The sequence below is a fragment of the Macrotis lagotis genome, chromosome 5, assembly GCF_037893015.1.
Source record: "Macrotis lagotis isolate mMagLag1 chromosome 5, bilby.v1.9.chrom.fasta, whole genome shotgun sequence".
NCBI classification, from domain to species: Eukaryota; Metazoa; Chordata; class Mammalia; order Peramelemorphia; family Peramelidae; genus Macrotis; species Macrotis lagotis.
In genome coordinates this window covers 162,375,616-162,389,227 of record NC_133662.1, presented here as the reverse complement: position 1 = coordinate 162,389,227, position 13,612 = coordinate 162,375,616, and the positions used below count along the sequence as shown (strand labels likewise).

The 13,612-nt window shown below is 35.9% G+C and overlaps 1 protein-coding gene across 1 annotated transcript in view; it reads right to left on the bottom strand.

The window, feature by feature from the left end:
- The window catches only part of SASH1 (SAM and SH3 domain containing 1), a 471,174-nt gene extending 459,015 nt beyond the window's left edge, over nucleotides 1-12,159 (bottom strand). The window contains exon 1 of the mRNA XM_074187791.1: nucleotides 11,906-12,159. Within this exon, the coding sequence (XP_074043892.1) occupies nucleotides 11,906-11,956 (51 nt within the window). The 5' untranslated portion in view covers nucleotides 11,957-12,159. The remainder of the gene's footprint in view (nucleotides 1-11,905) is intronic.
- Between the last annotated feature and the right edge of the window lie 1,453 nt (nucleotides 12,160-13,612).

The following is a 13,612-nucleotide window of genomic DNA, read 5'->3' as shown; positions in this document are numbered from 1 at the left end:
CTAAATTACAGTCACCAGATAGTCATTGGCTTCTTCCAAAGGAATCTATGGTGTCAGCCATTAACTGATATAATACTTTCATGTGTATAGTTAGCTAAAAATACATAAGGCAGAGTGTAAAAAAAAGTCATAGTAGTGAATTAGAACAAAAATTCCCTGTAATTTTCTGCCAGATGTCATTGGTCTAGAAAATTAGTTTTTATTGCCAACACTTTTGGAAAGAATAGTTGTTTAGAAGGGTGACCTTTTGGGGGAAAGTATCTTGTAAATTTTAGAAAGAAGGGGACAATCAGATCTCCAGATATGGTCTCCAAGGGACTAAAAGGGTTAACCTAAAGGTCTGATGTCTCAAATTTCTTGGGGGGTAACTTTGTGATGCTGCAGAAACTACATCTGCCATCCAATGACCAGCCCATTCCTACTTTAAGGAAACTCATTCACACCCTCTACAGCATCTGCTACTGTTTGGATTATGAATAGTAATAAGCCATATGGTGTGGCAGAAAGGAATCACACATATTTTCACATGGACAAATATTATCATTCCAAAGCATAAACACGTCAGTATAAGTCTCTTTTCTCTTGGGAAAAGCAGAGCTTTCAATCTCAGCTATAAGAAAATGACTCACTTCAAGATGTGGAAAATTACCTGCCAATGTTATTGCAAGAATAAGTAAGCATTCATTCCCTATCCCCCCAAATTCTATTTATGTACCTGTGTTTAGTACTAGTGTTAAAGGACAAATGCAAAGATGTGAAAAAAGAAGAAGGACCTAAAGTAGGTAAGAGTGTGTGTGTGTGTCATGGGAGTCTTCTCTTAGGTGTGCCAATGGACATCAATCCCCTTTAGAGCTCTCTATTTGTGAGGTCTGTAGAAGGATCAATAGTGTCACATGGATACAAACTAATCACTGAAGTTAAAGATGGAAATAACCCAGTTCTGTCAGTGAAGGATTTCCTTCCTACAGCATCCTTTCTAATCCCCATTTTGGTCCTGCATGAAAATGTCTCAAGGACAGAGCGTCCATCACTGTCAGAGAAGTTCTCCTGATCTTCAGAGTAGATTTCCCTTTCCTTAATTCCATCTCATTACTTCTCTGTATCTGTGCCATCTTTCCTTGTTCTCCTCTCTTGCTAAATCTTGATAAATAATCTTTCTCTTCTAAGCAACTATAACTTTCAAATTTTTACTAAGCTTCCTTAGTCCCCAGCAGCTTTATCAATGTCCAGTACAGAATGAGTTTTAAAAGAAAAAAAAATCCTTAATATTGAGCTCCACTATCTTCCCTTCAGGCAGAGCAGAGCAGGTTATTACAAATTAAGGGAAAGAAGTGCTCTCCTGATTTTGGAAGGGAGGAAGGAGAAGTGGAAAAGGGAAAGAACCTTAGTTTTCTCTGCTTGAGGTTAGCATAGGGGTCCTGTGATCAGTCATCCTTGGAGAGGGAGAAGGGGAGACAGCATTGGCAATACAATTAGCTCTTCATTCTGCTCTATATGGTAGCCATGAGTTTCAGTACTGGCAGAAAAGCCTTTGTTTGACCAACATAGACTAGAGCTATGATCATTATGGAATTATCTGAATGCAGTCAGACACAGAACTTGTAAAGTTGAAGAAAGAACTGACTCTATGAGAAATGTTTCTGTGTTTTGTTCAGAGTCTTGGAAAAAGTTTCACATTATTCCTTATTCTCTATAAATTAAAAAAAGAGAAATTACCAACTTATTTTGTTTTTTACATCATTTTAGTTTCCAGATATGCCTTTCCCTTTTCCCTACCCAGAGAGCTATCTCTTTCACAAAGAATGAAAAAGAAAGAAGAAACAGTTCAGTAAACATGTCAACCGAATCTGACAAGTACATATGACATAATACCATAGCTTCTGCAAGGAAGGGAGGGAGGTACATTTTCTCATCCCTTCTTTGGAGTCAATAGTTATCATTATAATTACAATCTGTTAAATTCTTGCCCATTTTTCAAAGCTCTACTCAAATGTTACCCCTTGAAATGAGCATTTTTCGATTCTTGAATTGATAATCACTTTCTCTTTTGAATCTCATATACTATTTTACCATCATTCCTCCTCTTTGACTCTTTTTTTCTTCTTTGTTCATAGCTCTCAAATACATTTATCTTATAATAGTATATTTTAGACTTATCTTTTTGCACCTAGACCACTAGATTGTATGGCATTGCTTTAGCCAAACTGGGATCTGAGAAAGATCTAGTTTTTAAGGATTGCAAGCAAGGTTACCCCACTACATTTAGGGTCATTTCCTGATTCATATCTGACTTCTGGACCCAGATGACTCTGGAGGAGAAAGTGAGACTGGTGACCTTGCACAGCACCCCCTCACTTAAATCCAATTCACTTGCATGTCGTGGCATCACCTCTCTGATGTCAAGGTCTTCTTCAAGAATGAAGAACAAACATCAATCAACTAGACAGTAAGCTCTATGAGGGGTGTGCCTTATCTAGACTTTATATTTCCTCCAGGACTTAGCACAGTGCTCTACAAAGATCAGGTGCTAAACAAATGCTTATTGAATTTGAAGGCTATTCACATTTATTTTTAGGACTTCTTTGAGCTCTCCTAGATATAGATTCATCTCTTGGCTCTTCTCTTTATTCCTAGTTGCTTCCATATTTTAAACATAGCAAGAAGACCAAAGAATCAAAAGAGAACAGTATCAAAAGTACTTTTGTTGAAATAGTTTCATCTAGGTACCACTGAGAGCAAATGGATTGTGATTTCTAAGCCAGAATGAATTAAAACTTTTGGAAAAAAAAGAAGCATACACCTGATGACTGAATTTGCACTAAGCTTATATAAGAAATGAGAGAAGAGGAATTAAAAAGTTGTGTTGTTTTATTTTTGTAAGCCACAGAACTCATGACCTCTTGTGATTATCCTCCACCTCCAAGTCACCAACAGGCTTTTCATCTTTTAGATAAAAAGGTTACTTGGACTGCAAGTAATAATAAAGGAAGGCAGACAATAATGTCCATTGCCAAGCTGTACACACTCTCTGTTAAATTTAGGAGTTCTTGCTTTCATAGAAAATGAAACAAAAAATCCATAAGGCAAAAGGTGACCTTCATATTCTTTGAGTAATGCCAATCACTTTAAGTTGGCAAAGAACATGGGCTTCTTGCAAATACTTCAGCAGGTGCTTTTTGAATTGTTTCCAAAACCATACTGGACAGAGATACAACAGAGGTCACTGAGACATCATCAAGGATTGTAAGCAGCTTCATCATGTCCCTTCTTCTCATTCTGAACTGGCTGGCATCTCAGAACCTGCTGGGTTAGTGAGAAGGGGCACCATCACAGGGCTTTGAGCCAAATGCAAATGACATGTAAATGTATTTGAGAATGAGACTGTACCTAAGCTAACAGACCAGGCCAGTGGGGAAAACAATGAAACTGAGTATAGCAGTAAATAGGAAAGAGGATGGAGACCGAAATTTTGCAATACATTTTCCTTTTAGATTGGGACAAATATTAGGGCAAATTCCACTGCCTGAAAATATGTTGCTCAGTAAGAGCCACATTTTCTGGGATACTTTCTGATACCATTCTCCTTCCATATTGTGAAAAAAAACAAATTAAAAATAAATTTCCTTTTTTCTTAATTGATCCCCCAAATGCTATAAGTGTTTTACATTTTTAAAAGTAAATTTTATTTTTTTAAATGAAGAAACATTTTTACCTCCTATAAATTCTTTTTTAAAAAAAATTTATTACATAAATATTTTATTTGTTTTCAATTATATACAAAGGTAGTTTCTACCAATAGTTTTTTGCAAGGTTTTGAGGTTCCCTTCCATAAATTATTTTGGGGAATTATTAATAGCAAATAATCAAAAGGATATAGAAAATAAAGCTGTGGGTTCCTAACTGAGAAATACATCTTTCCCTTCAGGTTGGTGATATGTAGTTCTGGAATGATTGGCTTAAATTGGACAAATGTTCACACTTGCATGAAAACCTATTTCCTTTTTTGTTGTTGTTTGATCACTACATCCCCATATTTTAGGCCTATGACTTAAATATTTCCCCCCTCTCTCTAGGTTCCCAAACTCTCCTTTAATTTGGGCAGAACTTTATTCTGTTTAATCATACAACTGCCATCAATCCCTCTGATGTCATCCCCTTCTTAACTGAATTGAGTATCTCTTATGTATAGACAGAGGACATTATATATATATATATATATATATATATATATATATATATAATATCAAATGTGAGTTTACAACTATACTATTTTAACTAATAATGAGTTAGAAATGAATAGACAGTTGACATAACAAAAGTGGGGCAGAAAACATGGAATGACATCCCAAGGGGTCTAAAAGGTGAAAGGGTAATTGAATGAGAATAGAAATAAGGAGGTGAAAAAGAAGCCAGAAGGTGATCTGAGTCAATCAAAACAGGAACAGAAGAGTACCTAGAAAGGTAACTAGAAATAAGTGAAGGAGATTTCTGGATCAATGCCTGGCTTTCATTTCAAGAATGCTGACAGGGAGAGTCGCTTTGGTGGTTAGATATGCCTGGGGACTTTTCAGAAAGGAGTAGTTTGGCTCAAGAACTAAGGAGGGGTTGAGAAAGGGTAGGCTTAGCTAGAGTTTAAGGCAGAAGGAGGGAGGAACTAAAGAGAGAAATCAGGTGTTTTTGAAGCTATTTATACCACTTGTCACCTTTAATCTTCAGTGCTGAGAGTAACCCAGGTCAGAAGTGACTAAAATATATTAAGGTATGATTGTTGCTCGGTGGTCTGTGAGAAGCAATAATAATTCTACAATCCTTTTTATTTTCCTAGCACTTTGTAATCATAATTTCTCTACTCAGCAATAAACTAAGTCATCAGTGCTGTTATCTTAATTTTTTGATGAGACTTATCAGACACAGAAATTAAGTGACTAGCTTGGGGCAGTGAGTAAAGGGAAAAGGGTATTGAGTCTCTGGCAGAAGAACTAATGAGTCAAAACTTTATATGGGGAAGAATGGGTCTACAGAAGGATCCCTTACTAAGGTGGCATCAACATATTAAAAATCCAAATTCTTGGTTCAAATACATGGATGACCATCATGTTGGATCAATCAATCATTAACAAAATTATTATTCAGTACTTTCATGTCAATGTACAATGTACAACACAAAGAAAGTTAAAAGGTCAGTAGAGTATAGGGGAAAGAGCATTGACTCCGGAGTTAGACATCCTAGGTTCAAATCCTGCATCGGATACTTCTTATTTGTATGACTTTGGGTATATCACTGAACATCAATTTTCAGAAACTGCAAAATTAGAGGGTTAGCCCAGATAGACTGCTCAGATCCCTCTGAGTTCCATATCTATGATCCAATGCACAATAAGCCTACAAATCTGTTCCTTGCTCAGTGGTAACAAAAGCACAACAACAATGTCCAACAAGCTGGAGGAGCTAGCTCTACCTTCATCAACATAATTGGTCAAGATTAATTTTTCTACTAAACTCTAAGACATTGCACTTCCAATTTTTATTTATATTATGATTTTTTAATTTAAAAAAATTTGAATGTTTTTTTTTCAATTACATGCAAGGATAGTTTTCAACATTCATCTTTTTTGCAAGTTTGTGAGTTCTACATATTTCTACCTCCCTTCCTAAATTTCCCCCTCCCCATGACAGTGAGTAATTTGATATAGGTTATTCATGTGCAATCATGTTGAACTATTTCCATATTAGTCATGTTGTGAAAGAAGGGAAAAATATATTCTGATGTTTTGATTGCTCTAGGAACAAATTTTGGTTAAGTGTTTGATGTAGGAGATGTAACAAGCTCAGGAATAAATATATATCATGGAACAGCTTGTATGTAATATATGACCAGAGGTAGCTATAAAGAAAAGAAGCCTGATAGTCACCACTGGTTTTGTTTGATGGTACCACCTAAATGTTGTTAAACAGGGGCTTTCTCCCTTAAGCAGTTGCCTTGAGAATGTAGACCTTTCCCTGGAATTCACTCAACACTCTTTTACCATAGTGAACCATCTGACATATCATACTCAGTGGAGTGTTTAGACTACAATCAAACAATAACATGTATGTGAGCATGACTATGCTATAGAAGGGCTATAGAATATGGAGAATCAGTAGATGATATTGATTCCTGCTCTCAAGAAGGCCACATTCTAAATGGGGGGAAAAATGGACACAAAAGAAATAATTCAAGGATGATATGAGACCATGTGTACTTTGGTAGTTCTATAGATCAGAGAAGATAATGAGGTTTGACTTAGTAAGGAAAAGCATCAAGAGGTGGTAGGACTTCAACTGGATCCTGATAGGACTTGGAAAGGTAGAGAGGAGAGAAGCCTTGGGATGAAAAGGGAGAAATGTAAGCAAAAGTCTGAAGGCAGAAGTGAGCAGAACATCTAAAATGAATGGATTTGAGAGGATGATAAATGTATGGGTCTTGAATAAAGCAGAGAATACATGGAAAGTTGTGGGAAATAAAGTTGGTTAGATAGGATGGGGGCCAGATCTTTGAAGATGATGAAGAACAGAGAGAATAATTTAGTCTTGATAAGGTTTAAAAAAGTTGAATGTTTTTGGCAGAAAAGTGACATAATGGGGCAGCTAGGTGGCATAGTGGATCTCTATCCACTGTCCCTGGAGTCAGGAGGATCTGAATTCAAATTCAATTCAGATAGTTATTACATGTGTGATTTTGGGCAAGTCACAAAGCAAATTGCCTTAAAAAAAGAGAGCAAAAGAAAAAAAAGAAGAAAAGTGATATGATGCAAAAAGTGTTTTTAGGAAAAATTAGTCTGACAGCAGTGTTGCTAGATGGATTAGAAGAGGAAGGTAGTATAATTAAGAAGGCAGTTAGAATAGTGTGCTTAGCTCAAGATGATCATTGCTGTCAGTATGCAGTCATGATCTTCCCTTGAACTCTGATATAATTAGATAATCAAGGGACCAGAGACACCATGAAGCCTAAAAAGAAGAAATAAAGGCTGAAAAGAAATTGCAAAGCCAAGATAATTTGTAATAAATCAGTTTGAGTGATGGAAGTTTGGATGGGTACTATATCTATCTATATCTATATCTATATCTATATCTATATCTATATCTACTTATTATATATCCAGGAAAAAAAGTTGCCCAGAAATCAGAACTGTAGTATAGTAGTGAGATCCTTATCTCTATAGGACATTGAACAGAGTCTAGATGACTGATGCTTCTGGATATTGGAGAGGGAATTCCTTCTCAGGTATACATTATTCATATCTGAGATGGCCCTTTCAACCTTGAAGTTCTGTGAGACAACCCCCTGCCTTCTAACTTCTAGTCCTACCTGTCCATCACAATACTCTCTACCCTAAAGACTCTTACTATTGTTATTGTCTCAAAATTTGCCATTGCTTTCTTCCAATGGCCTTTTTTTTCCAGACTCTGACCTCCCTGATATCTCTATAGCTTTTTGAAGCTATTTTGAAGCTATTGACTTGGGGAGGGAAGAGAAAAAGAAGGGAAGATAAGAGATTGAACACTTATATGGATAGGGAAGAAGATATGATATATAGATATATAAATGTAAAATTATATTTATTTATATGAATTAATTATTTGTATAAGTATATAATACATCTTATTATCAAATTATAATACTAGTTTCCTTTACAACAGCTCAAATTCTATATTCTATAAGAGAAAGAGGTTATCCCCTTCCTCCCCACTAATATAACCTTTACTCGGAGATTTCTTTTTATTTACCCTTGTATATATCTTGAATGGACATCTCCAGTTATCCTGATCCATATCTGGTTATTAGACCCAGATGATTTTGGAGGAGAATGTGAGGCTGGTGACTTTGCACAGCTCTCCCACACTTAAATTTAATTCACTCGCTTGTCTCCTTGATGTTATCCTCTTTGAGAATGAAAGAAAAGCAACAACAATCTTATATGAACACCATAGTTTGCAAGTTCTATCCTCAATTAGAATGTCAGTACCCTGAAGGTACTTTTTTTAAAAAAAAAACTTCAGTACTTGACTTGTTTTGATAGACTTACAAGATCTGAATGGAGGAGGCGAATATAAAATTCAGAACAAAAGTACTCTAGGACAAAATGAAAGGTAGAGCAAACTTTTACTGGGAGGATTAACAAATGCTTCATATAATAGTCACTTGAGTGGAGCCATGCTAAAGGATTCTGTCAGACCATGGTGAGTAGGAGTATGATTATGGCACATGAATTTGGTATAAATAAGTTTCAATTTTACTGGAACATGGAGTGTGTAAAGGAGAGTTATATGAAATAAGAATAAAAAGAGTCTTGGCATCTGATTCTATTCTAGTTATCCAATTTCCACCATGTTTTTGGATAAATGTGGAAATAATATTTGAGTCTGATTCCCTAAATGAGGAAAGCAAGTCTGTGAAGGGTCCTCCCATGGGCTTCAGGCCATCTTGCATTGACTTTATGCTTATCTTTTTCTTTAAACATTCTTCAAGCAATATATAACTTCAGCTCCTATCAAGTTTTATAAGTATACCTAATCTGTTTCTTTTTGACCTGTTTCTATTGGGCAGAAGCATATTCCCAAACTAGTTGAGATAATGAGATATTTGTAAAATGATTTAGAATAGTAGTTGGCCCAGAGTAGACACTTAATGGTGTTTACTTCCTCACTAAGTCTGGTTATCCCTTTTAGTGAGATTAGGTGGAAGTGACAACCTATTATTTTGAGCTAGCATTACTTGCAACTATCTAGTATGTATCATGGAGACCATCTTTACTTAAATAACTTCTGTGCTGTCTTGGTCTTTCCAGCACACTCTTTGACCTCTTCTATTTCAAAGTTCTTGCTCTCATTTGGATCACCCATTTGATTTTTGTTTTCCATTTGTAACTCTCACTAGCACTGTAGCAATGATTCTTAACCTGATGACTAATCAAGTCTTCCCCATTTTAGGTTATTAGGCTTGCCTAATTTTCCAGGTTTTCTTTGATGATTTAGCATTTTAGGTCCAACTTCCCTAAGCCTGTTGCAATGATCTTCCAAAATCCTATCATTGTAGTTTTATATTAACAAATATAATTCTAATAGACACAATTTCTACCAATATGTTAAAAATGTTGCTTTATATTGTTGTTGCCAAGGGATTAGGAAGGTTAATTCATTGTAACTCACTATGACACAGAATATCTGTCAGATGCTTATCTTATCTCAGTTTAAAGATTTATTAAGGAGAATCTTTCAGTGATCATATTCCATTTATTTTCTATAGAGCAGCACAAAATGTATCCTCAACATCACTTTTAAGGATTTAGTTACTTATGGAACCCAAAGGACCCCATCATGAGTTAGTTTTGTGTCTGATGCCAGCCTTCAGCTTATTGAAAGTTTTGAGAATATGGGAATCTTTGACTTTTGAAAAACCTTGAAAAAAATGTTTGGTTTGGCAAAACCATTGTTTTTACCTCTTTTCTTAAGAATGACTGTCTATGGCACCCTGTCTTACAGGCAATGATATGGTGCATAAGAAGACTCATAAAAATCCTTAAATGCCGAGTATTTTTAATACATAAAAATTGGCTTTTTGAAAAGACCTTTTTATTGGTTAAGAAATGTTTCATCTTGTGATTTTACTTATTATCACCTAATTTTCTACTAATGCAGATTAGTATCTTTTTATATAATTCTTTACTTAAAAAAAACAAAAAAAGGTAGGTTAAAAAAAACCTACCTTAAACACCAAAAGTTTTCTGACCTTCTCAGGGTCATATAATAAGTATGTGACAGAGATGGAACCTGAACCCAGTTCATTATCACTAGGGTGATAATAGGCTAGCTCTCTCTCCACCGGAACTTCCATACACCAATGAAATACAGATCCAAACCAATAGACTCCAATACCCTCTCCCCCAAAGATGGTTTGGTTTTAGTATTACAGAAAGAAATAGAATATGTAAATTTGGTTTTTGCTCCATAAAGAGAATACATTCATATTTTTTATCTTCTATTTTTCTCTACAGTTTCCATTTCTAAAAGAGACTAAAATTTAAATTAGAGAAGGACAGAAAGCAAAAACAGTTTTAACTGTTTTCCCCTGTGCTTGTCCCAGGCATTGGACATTCATTCATTCATTCATTCATTCAATAAATATTTATTAGTCACCTATTTTTATTGCTGGTACTACTCCACTCAAAATGCAATCTTATACTGTTCTCTATGGGAAATAGGGAGATGATACTGCTTCTCCATATAACCAAAGGTGAAACTGTTTATTCCTTGCAAAGTTCCCTTCTTTTTTTGTCTTTGATGTTATTTTTATTTTATTTTTTCAATTACATGCAAAGATAGTTTTTAGCATTCATCTTTTTATAAGTTTTTGAATTCCACATTTTTCTACTTTCTTCCCTTTCTGATTCCCCCCATCACAACGAGTAATCTGATATAGATTATACATATACAATCATGATCAACACATTTCCATAAAAGTTCCCTTCTTGCTAAAGGAACCAATTGCTGTTTCTCCTATTTTCTGTCGGAATGATGGAAAAAGTTTTTTTTTTTTGAGATCTTTCCTATGTAGCACCTTTATGACCTTATTTTCCTGTTGGTCATTCCCTTGCTCTCCTTTTTAGAAGATTAAATTGTGAAGAGGGTCAGCTCAATAAGCATTTTCTCATTCTCTGTTCTTGCAAAAGTCTGTCTTCTGGAGATAGAAATCTGAATTTAAAGATTCTGTCAACCAGAGTTTCCTTTCCTTAGGGTCAGAGAGTAGCTTGCATGAAGTAAAATCTAATCTTCCAGCTTTTACTACCATTCTTCTAGATTGGTATGTACTATTTAGGGGATGCTAGCCACTAGAGCACAGATTATAAGTTTCTGCCCTGCCTTCCCCATTATGATACCCATGCAGGGGGTATGCCCCCCAGGGTCTGTTCTGTGCAGACCTCAAACATTGGACTCAACTTCTTTTCTCCACAGGTCAAGTCATGCCGCTGCCATTTTCCTCCTTCCATACACTTTGATATCAACAGTGTTAATTTAGCTTCTAACCTTTCAAAGTCACATATATGCATAACCATCTCTAGTTCTTCCCTAATACTCTTAAATATCTCAGCCAGAACTGAAATCAAACAAAGTTGCTTCTGCAACTATGGGGAATGGGAAAGGAATCTTTCCTTAGACAGGCCAACATCTATCTCCTCCTCACCCCAACTACAGCAACATTTCAAACTCCTAATACTTCCCACTCTATAAAATGAGGAGGTTGTATTAGGTGGTTTCTTTTTATCTGAATCCATTGATTCTAATTTCAGTAGAAACTGTCAAACTATTCATTTGAAACCCACTGGTACATCAATGAAAGGCACCTCTATATGATTCAAAAGCAGAATTTTATATAAAAAAGTATTCCAGAAAGTCATTAATGCATACAAATATTTCTTGTGCTTATCTATCCCTGGGAACAGTATTATTTTATGGAGGTTAATAAATAGAGAATTTTGACAAAACCTAGAAAAAAGAATCTTTTAAAATTATTTAAGGAAGGCCATAAAACTTGGAAAAACACACCTCATTTGCATTATAAATCTAGCTGAAGATTTGAAATTTTTTTCATTCATTAGTAACATAATTTTATTTTAACAAGCCCATAAATGCTTGGTGAGTCAGTGAAGAGTCCAATATTGCTACGTCAGTGAAATTCAGAGAATTCATATTCAAAAGGATTTGTCACTAATACCATTTTGTATGTAGCAGGTAGGTTTCACTGTAAAGTAATGAACAAGTCTGTAATATTTGGAAATATGTTCCACTTTCATCTTAGTTTTATAAAAGTTTTTAGGAAAAAGCATAGCAAGATAGCTTCTGTTTTTAAATTCTGCATTCCACTTACCATTAGTTTTCCCCCAAACTCATTCTCACTGGCAAAATGTTCCATAGCCATTGAAGAGATAAATTTCTTGTTCTGCCTTGTCAAATATGTCACTTGAACTGTTCAACTGACTGAGCACAGGAAGGAAAATACTTCTGAACCGGCATCTTCCATGATATTGAATGTTGAGGGTTCTCCTTTAGCCAAGAGTCTGGGCTGAAATGGAATCTGAATCCTTTGGAGTGAGCTGGGTGGTGGCATTTCCCACAGTTATGATTCAAAACCGAGATATGTCTCATTCAAGGAGATAATAATATAACTCAAAGAATTCGAGTGTGCTCTAGCATTATTACTTTTATGAAATGACAGCTCCTGTTCCCCTGTACAGCTGGACTCCGCCTTGCAAATGATGCCAAGAACAATCGTGTCGTGGGCGGCCTGTGCACCTTCGGGCGCCTTTTCGGGGCTGACTCTTGTAATTACAAACCTCTCTCATGACTTTAAGGTATGTGCAGCAACACACAAATAGACATCTGGAATGGAAATACTATTTAGAGTTTCAAGTATAAGAAAATAACTTCTGGCATCCCCAACTACAAGCCTAAGACTGCCACCAAATTATGGGTCCTGTTTGCAGCATTGTGATTGTACGATGCTGAAACCAAAGTTGCTTAAAAAGATACAAACTTCTGAGGTTGAGAGATGCTGTGGCATGGTGCTTGGCCCACTGCAGGGGCTTAACAAATGCTTATTGATTGTGGCTGCTGACTGATCACAAACAGCATTCTGATGAGAGACAGAAGAAATATGGTGCACAACACATCTGGCTCCTGACTACCTTTCCAGGCTTATTGCTCATTAATCCCCTTTATGTAACTCTAAGCTCCAGCCAATCTGGCTTACTTACTATTCATGGACCTGAGACTTCATTTCTTATCTCTGGGAACTTTGCAAAACCAGCATCCTACACCTGGAATGCATGATCTCCTCTCCTCCATTGCTTAAAATGAAACTAGGCCTCATGAAACCACATCTACACACCTCCAAGACTCTCCTGAACCTTGACTCAGCTCCTGGTAGTCCCTTATCCCCACCCAAATTATTTTGTATGGTTTTAAAACTTGATTTCTCTATGTACAAGTTGTCCTTTCCTCTCCTCTTAATAGAATGTAAAACTCCTTGAGGGTGGTGGCATTTCCCCTTTTCATTTTTGACTTTATATTCCCAGAACCAAGTACAGTGGCTGGCTCATAGTGGCAACTTAATTGCCTGTTAAATGTATCTTAGAGAATTGATTTTGGAGTTCAATCTTAGAGATAGATGAAAGGACAGAGGAGCAAAGCTTTAGAGGCAATCTAGTTAGAAGCTGCTGGTGATGATTCCCAAAGGAATATTGGTAATTTCTTTCTTACGCTTACATGACCTTTGAAGCTTTCAGTCAACTGTCCTTATGTTCAGAGCCAGTGAAGCTGTCAAAGTTTAACAGATACCAGATGAAAAATAACATTGAAAGTCAAGACAGATGTGTGTTTACATATATTCTTTAATAAATACCACCTGAAGTGACCCAGTGATGTTTTCTTTATTTTGTCCTTTTTTAATTACACAGAGCTGAATGGGAGGCTTTTGTGGAAAAATAGAATTATCAATATACCTCCTTATATACTTGAAATATCCTACAAATCACTCCTAGAACATGGAAAGTCGTCCATGTACTTTGAAAGGCTC